A 13,556-nucleotide genomic window follows, 5' to 3' on the forward strand; every position below is an offset into this window, starting at 1 on the left:
GCTCAGTAAATCACCCCAAACCCCTCCACCTGCTCCAGGGCTGGTGCTGGAGGAGGATTTGCCCCCTGTTAAACACAGACCATAAGCTGCCCGTTGGTGGCTTCATTCCCTGAGGTTGCTCTGTTCCCTCCTGCTCCTGCAGGGCTACGGCTTCCCAGTGAACCAGCTGTTTGACATGCTGCTGGAGATCCAGGACCAGTACAGCGAGACCCTGCTGAAGAAATGGGCAGGAGTGTTCAGGTGAGAGGCTCGGAAAGAACTCCCTGGGACGCCCCTCACTGAGGAGTTTTGGCCCCCAAGTGGAATTTTTTGAGGGATTAATTAGAGAATCGTGGAATGGGTTGGGAAGGGAGCTTGAAGCAGTGCCACCCTTGCCATGGAGCTGCTGCAGAGAGCCCAGAGGCGGCCCCGGAGCTGCTCCAGGCCTGGAGCCCCTCTGCTCTGGAGGCAGCTGGGAGAGCTGGGAATGTTGCCCTGGAGAAGGGAAGGAGCCAGGGAGAGCTGCGAGCCCCTTGCAGGGCCTAAAGGGGCTCCAGGAGAGCTGCAGAGGGACTGGGGCCAAGGGCTGGAGGGCCAGGAGGCAGGGAATGGCTTCCCAGTGGGAAAGGGGAGCTTGGGCTGGGATGTTGGGAAGGAATTGCTGGCTGGGAGGGTGGGGAGGGGCTGGGCTGGAATTGCCAGAGCAGCTGGGGCTGCCCCTGGATCCCTGGGAATGCCCAAGGCCAGGCTGGACACTGGGGCTTGGAGCAGCCTGGGATAGTGGGAGGTGTCCCTGCCCATGGATGGGGTGGAATGAGATGATCCTAAAGTCCCTTCCAACCCAAACCATTCCAGGATTCTGTGCCCTCGCTCCATCCCCAAGCTGTGGCTGATTTGGGATATCCCTGGTTGCTGCTGCTGCAGGAATTTGGGATCACACCTTAGCCTGGCACCAACCTCTGGGAATCTCCTGACCCAGCAGCAAAACTTTCCCCTCAGAGCTGTCTCCATAACGTTTCTTTTCCCAGGAATATCCTGGACTCGGATAACTACAGCCCCATCCCGGTGTCAAATGAAGAAGTTTATAAGAAAATCGTTGGACAGTTCCCATTCCAGGATGCTGAACTTGAAAAGGTAAAGCTTGGAAAGGGGAAAGTGGCCTGGCCTGGCTGCTGGGGCAGGAGAACCTCGCACCCTTTGTGGGCATTGAGAACTGCACATGAAAGGCTCTGAAAAACCCCAAATCAACCCCCCCAACCCAAATAAAGAGTAAAAGAGAAAGGAAAACACTGGGGAAGAACATTCCATGGGATGCATTTCTCCTGGTGTGGGTGAGGGACGTGTGCCTTGTGTTCCTCTCGGGGGGCTCTGTCACAGCTGAGCAGCCCTGGCAGCACACAGGTGGAAGTATCCGCTTCCCTTGGCATTTTAGTCCCATTGTATGGACCCTGGGATTGATTTATTGGTTTTAGTCTCGTATTTAGAGGAAGAAGAGCCCCAAAAAGTGGTGGATCTTGGCCTTTGCATCAGTGTATGCTTGGAAAACCAAAGTGTGTCCAGCTGTCCCCTAAATCCTAAATCCTGCTTGGCCTCATGCTCCACACCTGGCAGCCACCAAATCCACCCCTGGTGATCCCAGTCAAGGGTTCAGATTTCTGTGTCCTGCCCCAAAATTCAGTCCTGGGGTTCAGCTCCTCGCTGCTGCTCCCTGCACCTCCCAGCCTGGTGTGTGCTGGGGGTGAAAGCTGCAGCAATTTGGTGTTGGAAAATCCGTTTCCTCCCGGCTTTCGAGGCCATTGGGCAGCACCTGGAGGGGGTGAGCAGGAAAACGCCTCGTGCATGGTGGGGGGAGGAATTCCAGGTGTTCCCAGCGAGGGAGGGGAAGGGAGTTGGGAGAGGGAAGGAGAGAATGAGGGTCCTGGTGTGCTGCAAATCTCCTTCCAGCCCCAAATCCCACACACGGCTCCAGGTGCCATTAGTGATTATCTGCTCTTTCCCTTGGCTGAAGCGTTTGTATAAGCCAGCATGAATCCCAGAATTCCTCTGCCTGCCTGGAACACACCGCTGGGAAGAGGGAAATTCCTTCCCTCCCTCTGGAATTCTCTCCTGTGTTTTGCAGCAACCCTTCCCGAAGAAGTTCCCCTTCTCGGAGTTCGTGCCCAAGGTTTACAGCCAGATCAAGGAGTTCATCTACGCCTGCCTGAAGTTCTCCGAGGACCTGCACCTCAGGTGGGAGATGTTGTTTGCACTGATTTAAAATCTGGATTCTCTTCCTCACCCTTTGGATGGACCCAGTCCAGGCTGGAAGTGGCCTTGGAGCAGTGGGATCTTGGCTGGCCAAGGTCTTCTCCTGTAGGGGAAGATCCCAGGGGGCTTTGGGCTGGAAGGAACTTTCAGGATCATCTCGTTCCAGCCCATCACAGGGACACTTCCCACGATCCTGGGATGCTCTAAGCCTCCTCCAGCCTGGCCTTGGACACCTCCAGGGAATTCCACACTCCCAGGCCAGTCCCAGTTGTGTGAGAAGTGAGGGGCTGTTTCCTCCAAGGCGTTTCTGCATCATTATTTAATAAATAAATGAAGCCAGGTGTCTGCAGAAAGGTTGTGATGGCCACTGGTCACCACCAGGGCCTGCTGGAACATCTCAGATCCCCCCAGGCCTCCCCTCGCTGTCCCCCAAGGAATGGGAATTCTGTGGCTCCATGAACTTGTTGTCAGGAGGGCTCTGAGGGTTGGATTTTTGGTCATGAACGAGTTTCGGCTGCCGGTTTCATGCTTTTGTTTTTCTCGTTTCTTCGGGGAGTTTATACACAAATAGTGTGTTGGTTTTTTTTTTTTTTAAAGCCTGTAAAATATTCTGTGTGTTTACCCTCCCTGCTCCATCCCGAGGTGCTTTGATGCTTGTTTCACCCGTGTGTACGTGTGTGAGGCTGGAAACCAACGGGGTCTGCCAGGAGCTGCCAGTTGGGGCTTTGGGTTTGCATCAGCAGCGTTTGCAGCTCGGGAGAGGTTTAAAAATGAAGGACAAGGTTTTGGCTGGAAGGGTTCATCCTCCTTGCCTTCCCTGGTGTCTTGGTTTTTGAGACAAAACTTCAGGAGGAAACACTCCAGGATGAGTGTTCCTCCCCTTTTCCTCCGTCAGTGAGAAAAATGGGTCACAAGGAGTGAAAGTGGGAAAAAGAAACCAAACTCTTTATTAACACACCAACAAAACAGGGCAGAACAGGATAAAAAAACACCTCAAAATACAGCAAATTCCCAGAGAGGGAACAGACACCCGGGCTCTGACCAGCAAGGAGGGAAGGGAGGCAGTGAGGCAAGGGAAGGGAAGGGAAGAAAGAACAAGGAAAGAAACCCAACAGAACCTTTTCCCAGCTAGCTGGGACACAAAGGAAACCCAGACAGCAGCACGGTGCTCCCCTTGGGCTGAGCCCTTCAGCTGCCCCTCGGATCCCCGGGTCCATCCTAAAGGCACAGCGGCCCTGGGCACTGAGCGGACGGGGAAGGAATAAAGCGGCTCCACAGCCTCACCCCAGGGCACCTGGGCAAGCAAGAGGCTGCACTGGGGTGGGCAAGTTCCACCTCCTTGGGAGCTTCGTGTCCTGGCCGTGACCTGGCACTGGAGCTGCTGGAGGCAGCTGTGAGAGCTGGGAATGTTGCCCTGGAGAAGGGAAGGAGCCAGGGAGAGCTGCGAGCCCCTTGCAGGGCCTAAAGGGGCTCCAGGAGAGCTGCAGAGGGACTGGGGCCAAGGCCTGGAGGGCCAGGAGGCAGGGAATGGCTTCCCAGTGGGAAAGGGGAGCTTGGGCTGGGATGTTGGGAAGGAATTGCTGGCTGGGAGGGTGGGGAGGGGCTGGGCTGGAATTGCCAGAGCAGCTGGGGCTGCCCCTGGATCCCTGGCAGTGCCCAAGGCCAGGCTGGATGGGGCTTGGATCCACCTGGGATAGTGGGAGGTGTCCCTGCCCATGGGATCAAGATGCTCTTTAAGATTCCCACCCAACCCATTCCATGCTTGCCCCGTTGCTGCTGTGGAGCTGGGACAGCTGTGGGACCTCAGCGCTGTTCCGGTTCGTGCCCCAGGCTCTCCAGGATTTTCCCTCTCTCCTTGGTGCCAGGGGTGCCGATTTGGAGAGGCCCTTTCCCTGCGGGTCCCGCCACAGCCCTTGTTGGTTTTTTGGGAGCTCAGGAGTTTCTCCCACCACGTCCCATCCCAGTCTGGCCCTGGTGGCAGCTTCTCCTCTCTGGTGGCTCCCTGGGCTCGTAACCCCGGGGTCACTGTGGCCCCTCTCCCTCTGCAGAGCCGGCACCTCGCTCTGGTTGCCCAGGGATGCTGCTGCCCCCAGCCCTCCCTGCGCAGCTCCGTGCCCTTCCCTGTTGCCGGCATGATTGCCTTTGGCAGGCCAGGGAGGAGAAGTGTCCCCTTGGGTCCCTCCCGGGGCTCCCCCTGGACCCCTTATTAAAATTCCTTTCCACATTGGATTTTCCAGCCCTTTCGGAGCAGTGGGGGGAGGGGAGCCCCTCTCTGGCTCTCAGAGCCAAACATTTGGAATATTTCTCTGCAAACCCCTGTTGACACTTTCTTCATTTCACCCTGACAGCTTGAATTAGGTTTTATTAGGAAGCTTGGCTACAAAGCCGGCAGCAAGTTCCCTTTTCTCCTCCCTTTCTTTTTTTTCCTGGCCTTGTCATTTACGGAGCACCCCGGAGTGCCGGGGGTCAGCCCGTCAGTCACAGGGGCCTGGAGGTCACCGCAGCTGCCACGGGATCTGGGACAGGAGCTGTCATTATCCCAGACAGTTCCCTTCAAGCCTTTTCCTGCACAGCACAGCCTGTGGCGGAAAGTGCAGCTCCTATTTTATTATTTTATTTTTTTTCCCCCCTAATTATTTTGTTAAAGCAGCTCCTTGTATTTGTTGGATGGGAGGGTTCTCCTTTTTGTGTGGAAGTTATTTCACTTGAGGAAAGTTCGGAGCTCCGGGTGTCTTTGTAGGGCTTGGAATTTTTGTTGTTGGCTCTATTAATTGGGTTAGAGTGGGAAAACCTCCTTTATCTCCTCAGCACTTTTGTCTTTTTGCAAGTTGAGTTCATCAGGTTGTCTTTCAAAGCATCCCCTCGCTTGTTCCTGTGGAATTTCCCATTGGAAAGTAGGGAAGATCTCTGGGAAGCCATGGGTGAAGGATGGGATGGATCAGCTCTAATCCACCACGACTTGGGTTGGGTTTGGGTTGGGGTTTTCTGCAAACAAAGCCCCAGTCCTGGAGGAACTTGGGATACAAAGTGCAGGGACACCTCCCACCATCCCAGCTGGATCCAAGCCCCAGTGTCCAGCCTGGCCTTGGGCATTCCCAGGGATCCAGGGGCAGCCCCAGCTGCTCTGGCAATTCCAGCCCAGCCCCTCCCCACCCTCCCAGCCAGCAATTCCTTCCCAACATCCCATCTAACCCATTCCTGCCCCCCACTTGCAGCATCCCAACACCCCCCACTTTCCTCCCGGGATAACTTCCAGGTTGGCTTTCGTTTCCCACGTCAGTCCCTGGTTTGTGACGTGGCCCCTGTGTCAGGTGGAGCAGGAGAAGGAAACAAAGGTCAGGGGCTCGATTTACCGGGAGCTTGAAGTTACTGACACTTCCCAGCCTTCCCGCTGGGAATTCCCTCTCCCACCTCTCACTGCAGGAGACAATTCCTGGTGCTGTCAGGGCTAATCCAGAGCCAAGCACAGATCCAAGGAGCCTCTGGCAGGGTGGGTTGGCAAAACCTCCTGGGGAAAGGAGAGGTGACACCATGGCGGGGCCGAACCCCCCAATTCCAGCAGTGCTGTCATTCCAGACCCCTGGGAAAGGGCAGGAATGGGGTGCAGGAGCTTCCAGTTTGATGTTCCAATGCTGGAGGCAGGCTGGGAGAGCTGGGAATGTTGCCCTGGAGAAGGGAAGGAGCCAGGGAGAGCTGCGAGCCCCTTGCAGGGCCTAAAGGGGCTCCAGGAGAGCTGCAGAGGGACTGGGGCCAAGGGCTGGAGGGCCAGGAGGCAGGGAATGGCTTCCCAGTGGGAAAGGGGAGCTTGGGCTGGGATGTTGGGAAGGAATTGCTGGCTGGGAGGGTGGGGAGGGGCTGGGCTGGAATTGCCAGAGCAGCTGGGGCTGCCCCTGGATCCCTGGGAATGCCCAAGGCCAGGCTGGACACTGGGGCTTGGATCCAGCTGGGATGCTGGGAGGTGTCCCTGCCCATGGAATGGGGTGGCCCTGGATGGTCCCTTCCATCCCAAACCATTCCGTGATTTTATGGTGTTCCCAAACTCCTCGTTTTGCTGCCAGGCTCTGCAGCTGCAGCTCCATCTGCAAGCTGGGAAAAGAAGTCCAAAATCCAATCAATCCAACCCCAAAGATGTTCCCACTTCCCTTCAAGGCTGCCCCTGGATCCCTGGGAATGTCCAAGGCCAGGCTGGACACTGGGGCTTGGATCCAGCTGGGATGGTGGGAGGTGTCCCTGCCCATGGAATGGGATTTAAGGTCTCTTCCATCCCAAACCATTCTGGGAGATGGGAGCTGTGCTGTGCTGAGGAGTCCCTGTGTGTGGAAATCCAGGGATCATTTGGGGCTGGAAATGCTTCTTCTAACTCCATTCCCTGTGACCTCGTTCACTTCTGCAATTTTTTCAGCTTCCTTTTAAGATCCTTTCCAACCCAAACCGTTCCACGGTTCTACAATTTTGTTTAAAAAGCCCAGAAAGGCCTGAGAGGGGAATTTTGGGGGATTTGATTTGGGGTTTTCACCCACTGGAGATCTTTTCCCTTGTACTGAACACACAAATCCCCAGTGCTGTGTGTTGGGTTGTGCTGATGCCGTGGGAGGTTTCTCCTTGGGCTACACCAGCCCCTCGTGGGTGGGAGGCTCAGGACTGTGGGACTTGCAGGTGTTAATCCACTTTTCCTTCTGAAACATGGATAAAAAGGCCTAAATTGGTGTATTTTACTGTATACCAAATGTCAGCTCCTGTGATGGCTGCACAGATGCTCAGGGGTGAGGCAGAGGAGAGTTGGGTAGGAGGATGAGGAGAATTCCCGGTGATTTTCTTTCCATGGAGCACCTTGCAAATTTCTCCTTAAATTTTATTTGCAGCTCCACGGAGGTCGATGACATGATCAGAAAATCCACAAATCTGCTGCTGACCCGGACCCTGAGCAACTGTTTACAGAACGTCATCAAGAGGAAAAACGTTGGACTCACAGAGGTGGGACCTGGCTTCCCTTGGGAATGGAGGGCCAGGAGGCAGGGAATGGCTTCCCAGTGGGAAAGGGGAGCTTGGGCTGGGATGTTGGGAAGGAATTGCTGGCTGGGAGGGTGGGGAGGGGCTGGGCTGGAATTGCCAGAGCAGCTGGGGCTGCCCCTGGATCCCTGGGAATGTCCAAGGCCAGGCTGGACACTGGGGCTTGGATCCAGCTGGGATGGTGGAATTGTCCCTGCCCGTGGTGGAATAAATGAGTTTTAAGATCCCTTCCCACCCACAGCATTCCTGGACTGTGTGATTCCAGGGCAGGGTGGCAGGAAGGTCCTTGGAGCTCCTTCAAACACCTTTAGAGGTGCTGGTTTGGAGCATTCCGTGAAATGTTTGCTTGGAAAACAAGGGGCCTGCTCAGCATTGTTGTATAAAGTGGTGGGGAACTTCAGATTGGGGGAAAAAAGGGGTTTTTTGCTGTTGGTTGTGGATTTTGCCCTCTTCATTTTGGGCAACGTTATAAATCTGAATAAAAGTCAGAGGACTTCAGGGAGCACCAGAGAAGATCCAAGTGGGAAATGTGAGGGAATGGGGGAGCAGTTCTCGTTTTCAGGTGGTGTTTGAGTGGTTTCAGCACATTGCTGCAGCACAAACCCTAATTTGGGGTTTCCTTTCCATGGTCCATACTTTTTTTCTGTACAAAATCCAGTTTCTGATGATTTTAATCCCTTTAAAGCTACACCTGGTGCCCAGGATAGGTGGGACCTCTGGGTGCTGCTATTAAACAAGGAGTTATTAATTGTTTAATTAATAATTACTGCCTTGGATCATGTCAACCATAGCTTTCCCCACCCAACTTCTCATTTCTCCCACACATCCCACAGCTTCTCCGGACACCCCATTCCAGTTCTGCACCACCTTCCTGATGTCTCTTTTCCTTCCCAGTGCCCAGGCTGAACCTCCCAAAGTGTCCCCATCCCCCTTGTGATGCCACCAGCACCAGCAGCAGTTGGGTGCTGGGATCTTTGTGGTGTCACTTCAGGATTTCTGCCCCCGCGCCTTCGCAATCGCTGATTAATCCAATCCCCTTCAGATTTGGGAGTGTTCCCAAATCCTCCCCGCACGGCAGGTGGCTCCCGACAGCCCCACCACGCTCCAGCAATTCAGTGACATCAACCCAGGGCGTTCTGCTGCCCCGGGGGGCTGGCAGGGATCTGCTCACCCCACACCTCCCAGCGCCAAACCTCGTGGTTCCTTTGTTCGGGGCCCGTGTGATGCTGCTCGGCGTCACTCAAGTTTGAGTTATTTCGGGTTCAGTGGCAGCCAGGAGCCTCCTGACTGGTGCTGGCAGTTTTTTTGGGAGCCCCTGTTGTGTTTGAGCGGCGCTGACGGGAGCCCTGAGTGACGGCTCAATGTAGGAAAGCCCTTCCAAAAAAAATCACCTTCCGTGGTATCAGTGGCTGTCATGGGAAACGCTTCCCCCCCCACATTATCTTGGATTTAGGTGTTGTTAAAGGAGGAGAGACTGGAGCCCGCAGCAAAGCTCGGGGTGTTTGCAGTGTCAGCTTTTCATGCCAGGATTCCACGGAACTGGCATCCCTTCACCTGGCACGGCCCTGGCTTCGGCAGCACCGGCGCTGAAACCCTTCTTTGCCCTTCCCAGCTGGTGCAGATCATCATCAACACCACCCATCTGGAGAAGTCCTGCAAGTTCCTGGAGGAGTTCATCACCAACATCACCAACGTCCTTCCCGAGACCGTCCACACGACCAAGCTCTACGGGACCACCACCTTCAAGGTGAGCGGGGCCGGGGTTCCTCCCCCGGGAGGGGCCTGGGTGGCTGCTGGCAGGGATCTGCTGCTGCAGGAGCCCTGGGAGGCAGCTGGGCTGAGCCCAAGGATAATTCCGGCCTATTTTGGCAAGGTTGCGCCATCGCTTTGGGTTTGTCCTTCGGAGCGTTGCTGCTGTCAAGATCGTGGGAGGCTTTCTCCTTAATTTACAGCCCTAATTAGCTAAAGGATTAAGGAGGTTTTAAACAAAAGCCTGATAATTTATTTCTTATTTAAATGAATTCTCACTTCGCTGTTGGAGTGCAGTGTTAACACAACTGGCCGTGCACACCAGGCTCCTCTTCCACCCAGGAGAAAGATTTCCAGAATTTATATTTCTCTCTCTTTCCACTCCTTTTAGCATTATCCCCTAAAAACCAGGGCTGACAGAAACCCCCAGAATTCCCAGCTGTTAAATCCCACCCCAGGAGTGTTCCCCCAGATGCTTTATATGGAATCTGGTTGGGTCGAGTGCGGGGTGTCTGAGTTGTGTCCCGTGGAGATCCACAGGTGGGAACAGCAGGAATTGGCTTGGTGAGGTTTTGCCGTGGGATAACTCACTCTCATGTCCCCAGGGAGGTCCATCCTGGCCTAAAGCTGAGTTTCCTGCCCTTGTTTTGGCAGGGAGGCTCCTGGACCCCGGCCTTGCGCTGGGTTTGGTGGGGTTTCCATCTGGGATGTTCCTTTCCCATCTCAGAATCATGGGATATTCTGAGCTGGAGGGACCCGCAAGGATCATCAGCTCCCACCCAGGACTGAACCACAACCTTGGTGCTGTGAACACCAGGCTCCCACCAAGGGAGCCAGTCTCTCCTCCCTCTCCTCTGGATTGCTCCTCGTGGTCCCCAGGTCACGTCAGAGGCAGAATCCTCCCTGATCTTGCCCACCACGACCTGGGGGCCCCTGTCCCACCAGCCTGAGGCTGCAGCAGCCTCGTGGTTGCCTCCTCGAGCTTTGGGGTTGTGTCACCTCCTGGTCTAAAGGTTGAGTGAAGCTCCCACCCTGTTGGAGGGTGGTGTGGAGCCCCCATCCCATGTGGGGTCTGGGTGGTGTGGAGCCCCCATCCCATCCCATGTGGGGTCTGGGTGGTGTGGAGCCCCCATCCCATGTGGGGTCTGGGTGGTGTGGAGCCCCCATCCCATGCGGGGTCTGGGTGGTGTGGAGCCCCCATCCCATCCCATGTGGGGTCTGGGTGGTGTGGAGCCCCCATCCCACGTGGGGTCTGGGTGGTGTGGAGCCCCCATCCCACGTCGGGTCTCGTTCCCAGGATGCCCGGCATGCCGCCGAGGAGGAGATCTACACCAACCTCAACCAGAAGATCGATCAGTTCCTGCAGCTGGCAGACTACGACTGGATGGCTCTGGAGCCGGGCAGCAGGGCCAGTGACTACCTGGTGGATCTCATCGGCTTCCTGCGCAGCACCTTCGCCGTCTTCACCCACCTCCCGGTGAGCCAGGCCGCCCCTTCCCTCCCTTCTGCTCCAGGGTGTTGGGGGAACCCCGACGTGATGGGCTGTGCTGGAAACGGGGCCTGGCGCTGCCAAGGATGAAGGAACAAATTCTGTTTATTTAGGCAGGTGTTTCACGTGTCACCACAAGCTGGGCTTCAGTGGGAGCCTCCCAATGATTTGCAAGTCTGAATTTTTTATGGGATTGAGGCTCTGTCCCAGCCCACCATGTACCAGCAGGATCATAATTCACTCCCCACCTATATTTTAGATATTTTAACTTCCAGCTAATGGCCATCCAGGATTTTTTTTTCCCAAGAAATGGGTGCGTTACTGGAACTACAGCTGCATTTCCAAGTGCCTGTCAAGTCCCTGATGCCTCCCATCCCAATGTTGCTCCGTTGCAAGGCACCATATGTTTCTTTCTTCTCTCTGCTCTCCAAAGTCCCCCTGTGTTTACGCTGCTGTTGCCATCAGAAATGTGCTTGATGGTGCTTTTTGCAGCCGGCTGAGCGGTGTCTCCTTGGTAGGAAAAATCCAATCACCCGGGAGCTTCGCTGTTGCTCCGACAGCTTTTTCCCCTCCTCTGAATGGGATTTGTTCTGAGCTGTGTGGATACACGCTCGGCAGGAGCTGGGATCAGCAGGTATTTGGAAACAGCAAATCCCCCCAACTCTGTGGCTGCTCTAAAAGCGATTTCAGATCTTCCTTTCTTTCTTTATGAAGCTGGGATTGCTGTGCTGGTGCTGGGTGCCTGGGGCTGTCCCCACGCTGGGCATCTTTCAGGAGTTTGGGAATAAACAGGAAGGGAAGATGTGATGTGGCAGCTTCCTTCACTCTGTCTGTGCCCTGGGATTCTCCTCTGGAAGGAGGTCTCAGCCCTCCAGAGCCGTTTTGGGAGGTGCTGCACCCCCAAATTGTGCAGCCTCAGGCCTGGCTCGTGTCTTTGGGCATCCCTATCCCAGCAGGAAGATCTGGGAGCAGGAGGGAGCTCACACGGATTCGCTGTGAGGGAGAAGCCCCCAAAAGGGATCTGGAAGTGGCTTCCCCGCTCCTCTGCACCTGTGTTGAGGAGAAGTTGCTTTCTCAGCTCTGTTCTCAGTGGGACAAACTGATCAATAAACTGATAAATGAAGTGCTACCTCCTGAGCAGAGAGGCGGGAGGGACTTTGATCCGTCTCCCTGGCCAGGTTTGTCCCAAATGTCCCCAGGCAGTGTGGCAGGTGCCTTCTGGAGCCAGGAGGTGCTGGAAACGGCTGGATTTCTCCTTAAAAAAGGAGCTGTGGCTGCACAGGGCTGGGGTAGCACCTGGAGGCTTCCACCCATCGTGCTGGGAATACTCAGGAGGCAGTAATGGAATTCGACAGGGAGATTGGTCTCTGCACCGGAGCATGAAGCAGCAGAGATGAGCTGGGGAGGGATGCCCACAGTGATTTATGAGGTGGGCCAGGAGTGATTTATCTTCCTTAAATATTAATGTTTCCTTTTGGAGCCAGCCAGGGTTGGTTTGGAGGCTGGGAGGACGTGAATTGGTCTAAAAAGCACCAGGACAGATGGAGGCAGCCTTTTGTCTGCCAGAACTGGGTAAGAAAAGCCACAGCTGAGGAGAAGCTCAGATGTGCTGGGCAGCCCCCGATCTCCAGAGCCTCCCCAAAGCCTGCTGAGACAGAGGAGGCACCTTGGGAACGTGCTGCAGCCTGGTTCGGGCAGCTGCAGGTCTGTGGGAGCTGCAGGTTTGGGATTTTTTAATATTTACTGAGGTTTTTTTCCTGACGTTGCTGCTGGTTCACCCAAACTGTGGGCAATGGTGGGTAAGAGCGAGCCAGGAAGGACCAGGCTGCATCCCAAAGGCCTCCAGATCCTTTGGTGGCGAGGTTTTTCATCCTTGTAGGGTTCAGGAGATTTTTCCAGTGGCTGATTTGGGAGCACATTGAAATTCCTGGGCTTTGCTGCTGAAGCGCAGGAGGTGAAGGGGTTGTCCAAAGTGATGCAGAAAATGATGGAGGTGTTTGTTAAAGCACCAAGAATGTGGGATGAGCATCAGCTGGGGAAGGAAAGAGCGAGAGGGGTGAGGGAACATCTCCAGAAAGGGTGAATTCCAGCTCCAGGAGGATATTCAGCGTTCTGGGGACAAGGTGGAGCTGTTCCTACGCTGCTGATCCAAACCCATCCCAGTCCACCAGAGGTGTGATTGGAAGTAAAGCACGATAGTTTTGGGGTCTGAGAGGAGCTGCTGCCCTGGGTGAGATGAGTTTTCAGCCTGGTCCTATAAAATCCAGGATTTCCACACTGCCAGGAGCTCCAGGACTGTGCCCAATCCTGGGATGAGGCAGCCTTGGAGCATCTCCATTTCTGTGTGCAGCACCACCCATTCCCGGTCTCCTGTCTGGTTTGGAAATGCCTCTGTCTTCCAGAGCTGATTCCTGTTGGATTTGTGGGATTTTGGACAAGTGAAAAGCGTTCCCCTGGTGTTGGAAGGTGCGGTTTGGTTGGAAGCGTGTCCCTGTCGGGAGAGGAGGCGGTGGCAGGAGCTGCTCCCCTGCCCTTTGTCCCAGCTGGAATGACGCCTCCACTGCCCATCAGGGAACCTCAGCCCGGGCTTGTCGGAGTTGCTGAGCTAAAATTACACCTCCAAACAGCCCTGTCATGGAAAAGAACAGAGCCCAAAGTCCTGAGGCTGCAGAAATGCACCGTGACGGGGCCGAGTAATCCCATTGTCCCGACGGAGCTGCAGGAAAACCTCTCTGGGGTCACGGCTCCAGCTGGCCCCGGGGCAGGTCAAGTGGCCTTGGAAGATCCTTGAGACCCAGCATTGGAGAGGGGGTGAAGAGGAGCTGAAAGGAATCTGAGCCAGGCTTTGAGATTAGGGTTTGTGTTTCCCTCTTTAGGCTGAATTTTTCCTGTATTTCTTGGGAATTCCAGAACGATTGTTTTGAATAGTTTGGTTGGAAGGGCCCCTTAAAGGTCACCTACTCTGGACATCTTCAGCTGGATCCGGTTGTCCCGAGCCTTGGCCTTGGATTTTTCCAGGGGTGAGGCCTCCACCACCTCTGTGGGCACCCAGCAAAAATAACCCAGCCCAAAATCCTGGCTC

At 55.1% G+C, this 13,556-nt stretch overlaps 1 protein-coding gene across 8 annotated transcripts in view; it reads left to right on the forward strand.

Moving 5' to 3' along the window:
• Positions 1-13,556, forward strand: part of EXOC6B (exocyst complex component 6B) — a 271,080-nt gene that overhangs the window by 155,247 nt on the left and 102,277 nt on the right. For all 8 annotated transcript variants that reach the window (XM_048303538.1, XM_048303540.1, XM_048303539.1 and 5 more), the window contains 6 exons: positions 143-240; positions 1,008-1,113; positions 2,099-2,208; positions 7,089-7,200; positions 8,849-8,983; positions 10,283-10,462. In XM_048303538.1, coding sequence (XP_048159495.1) covers positions 143-240; positions 1,008-1,113; positions 2,099-2,208; positions 7,089-7,200; positions 8,849-8,983; positions 10,283-10,462 — 741 coding nt within the window. The remainder of the gene's footprint in view (positions 1-142; positions 241-1,007; positions 1,114-2,098; positions 2,209-7,088; positions 7,201-8,848; positions 8,984-10,282; positions 10,463-13,556) is intronic.

Source organism: Corvus hawaiiensis, chromosome 5 (genome assembly GCF_020740725.1).
Source record: "Corvus hawaiiensis isolate bCorHaw1 chromosome 5, bCorHaw1.pri.cur, whole genome shotgun sequence".
NCBI lineage: Eukaryota > Metazoa > Chordata > Aves > Passeriformes > Corvidae > Corvus > Corvus hawaiiensis.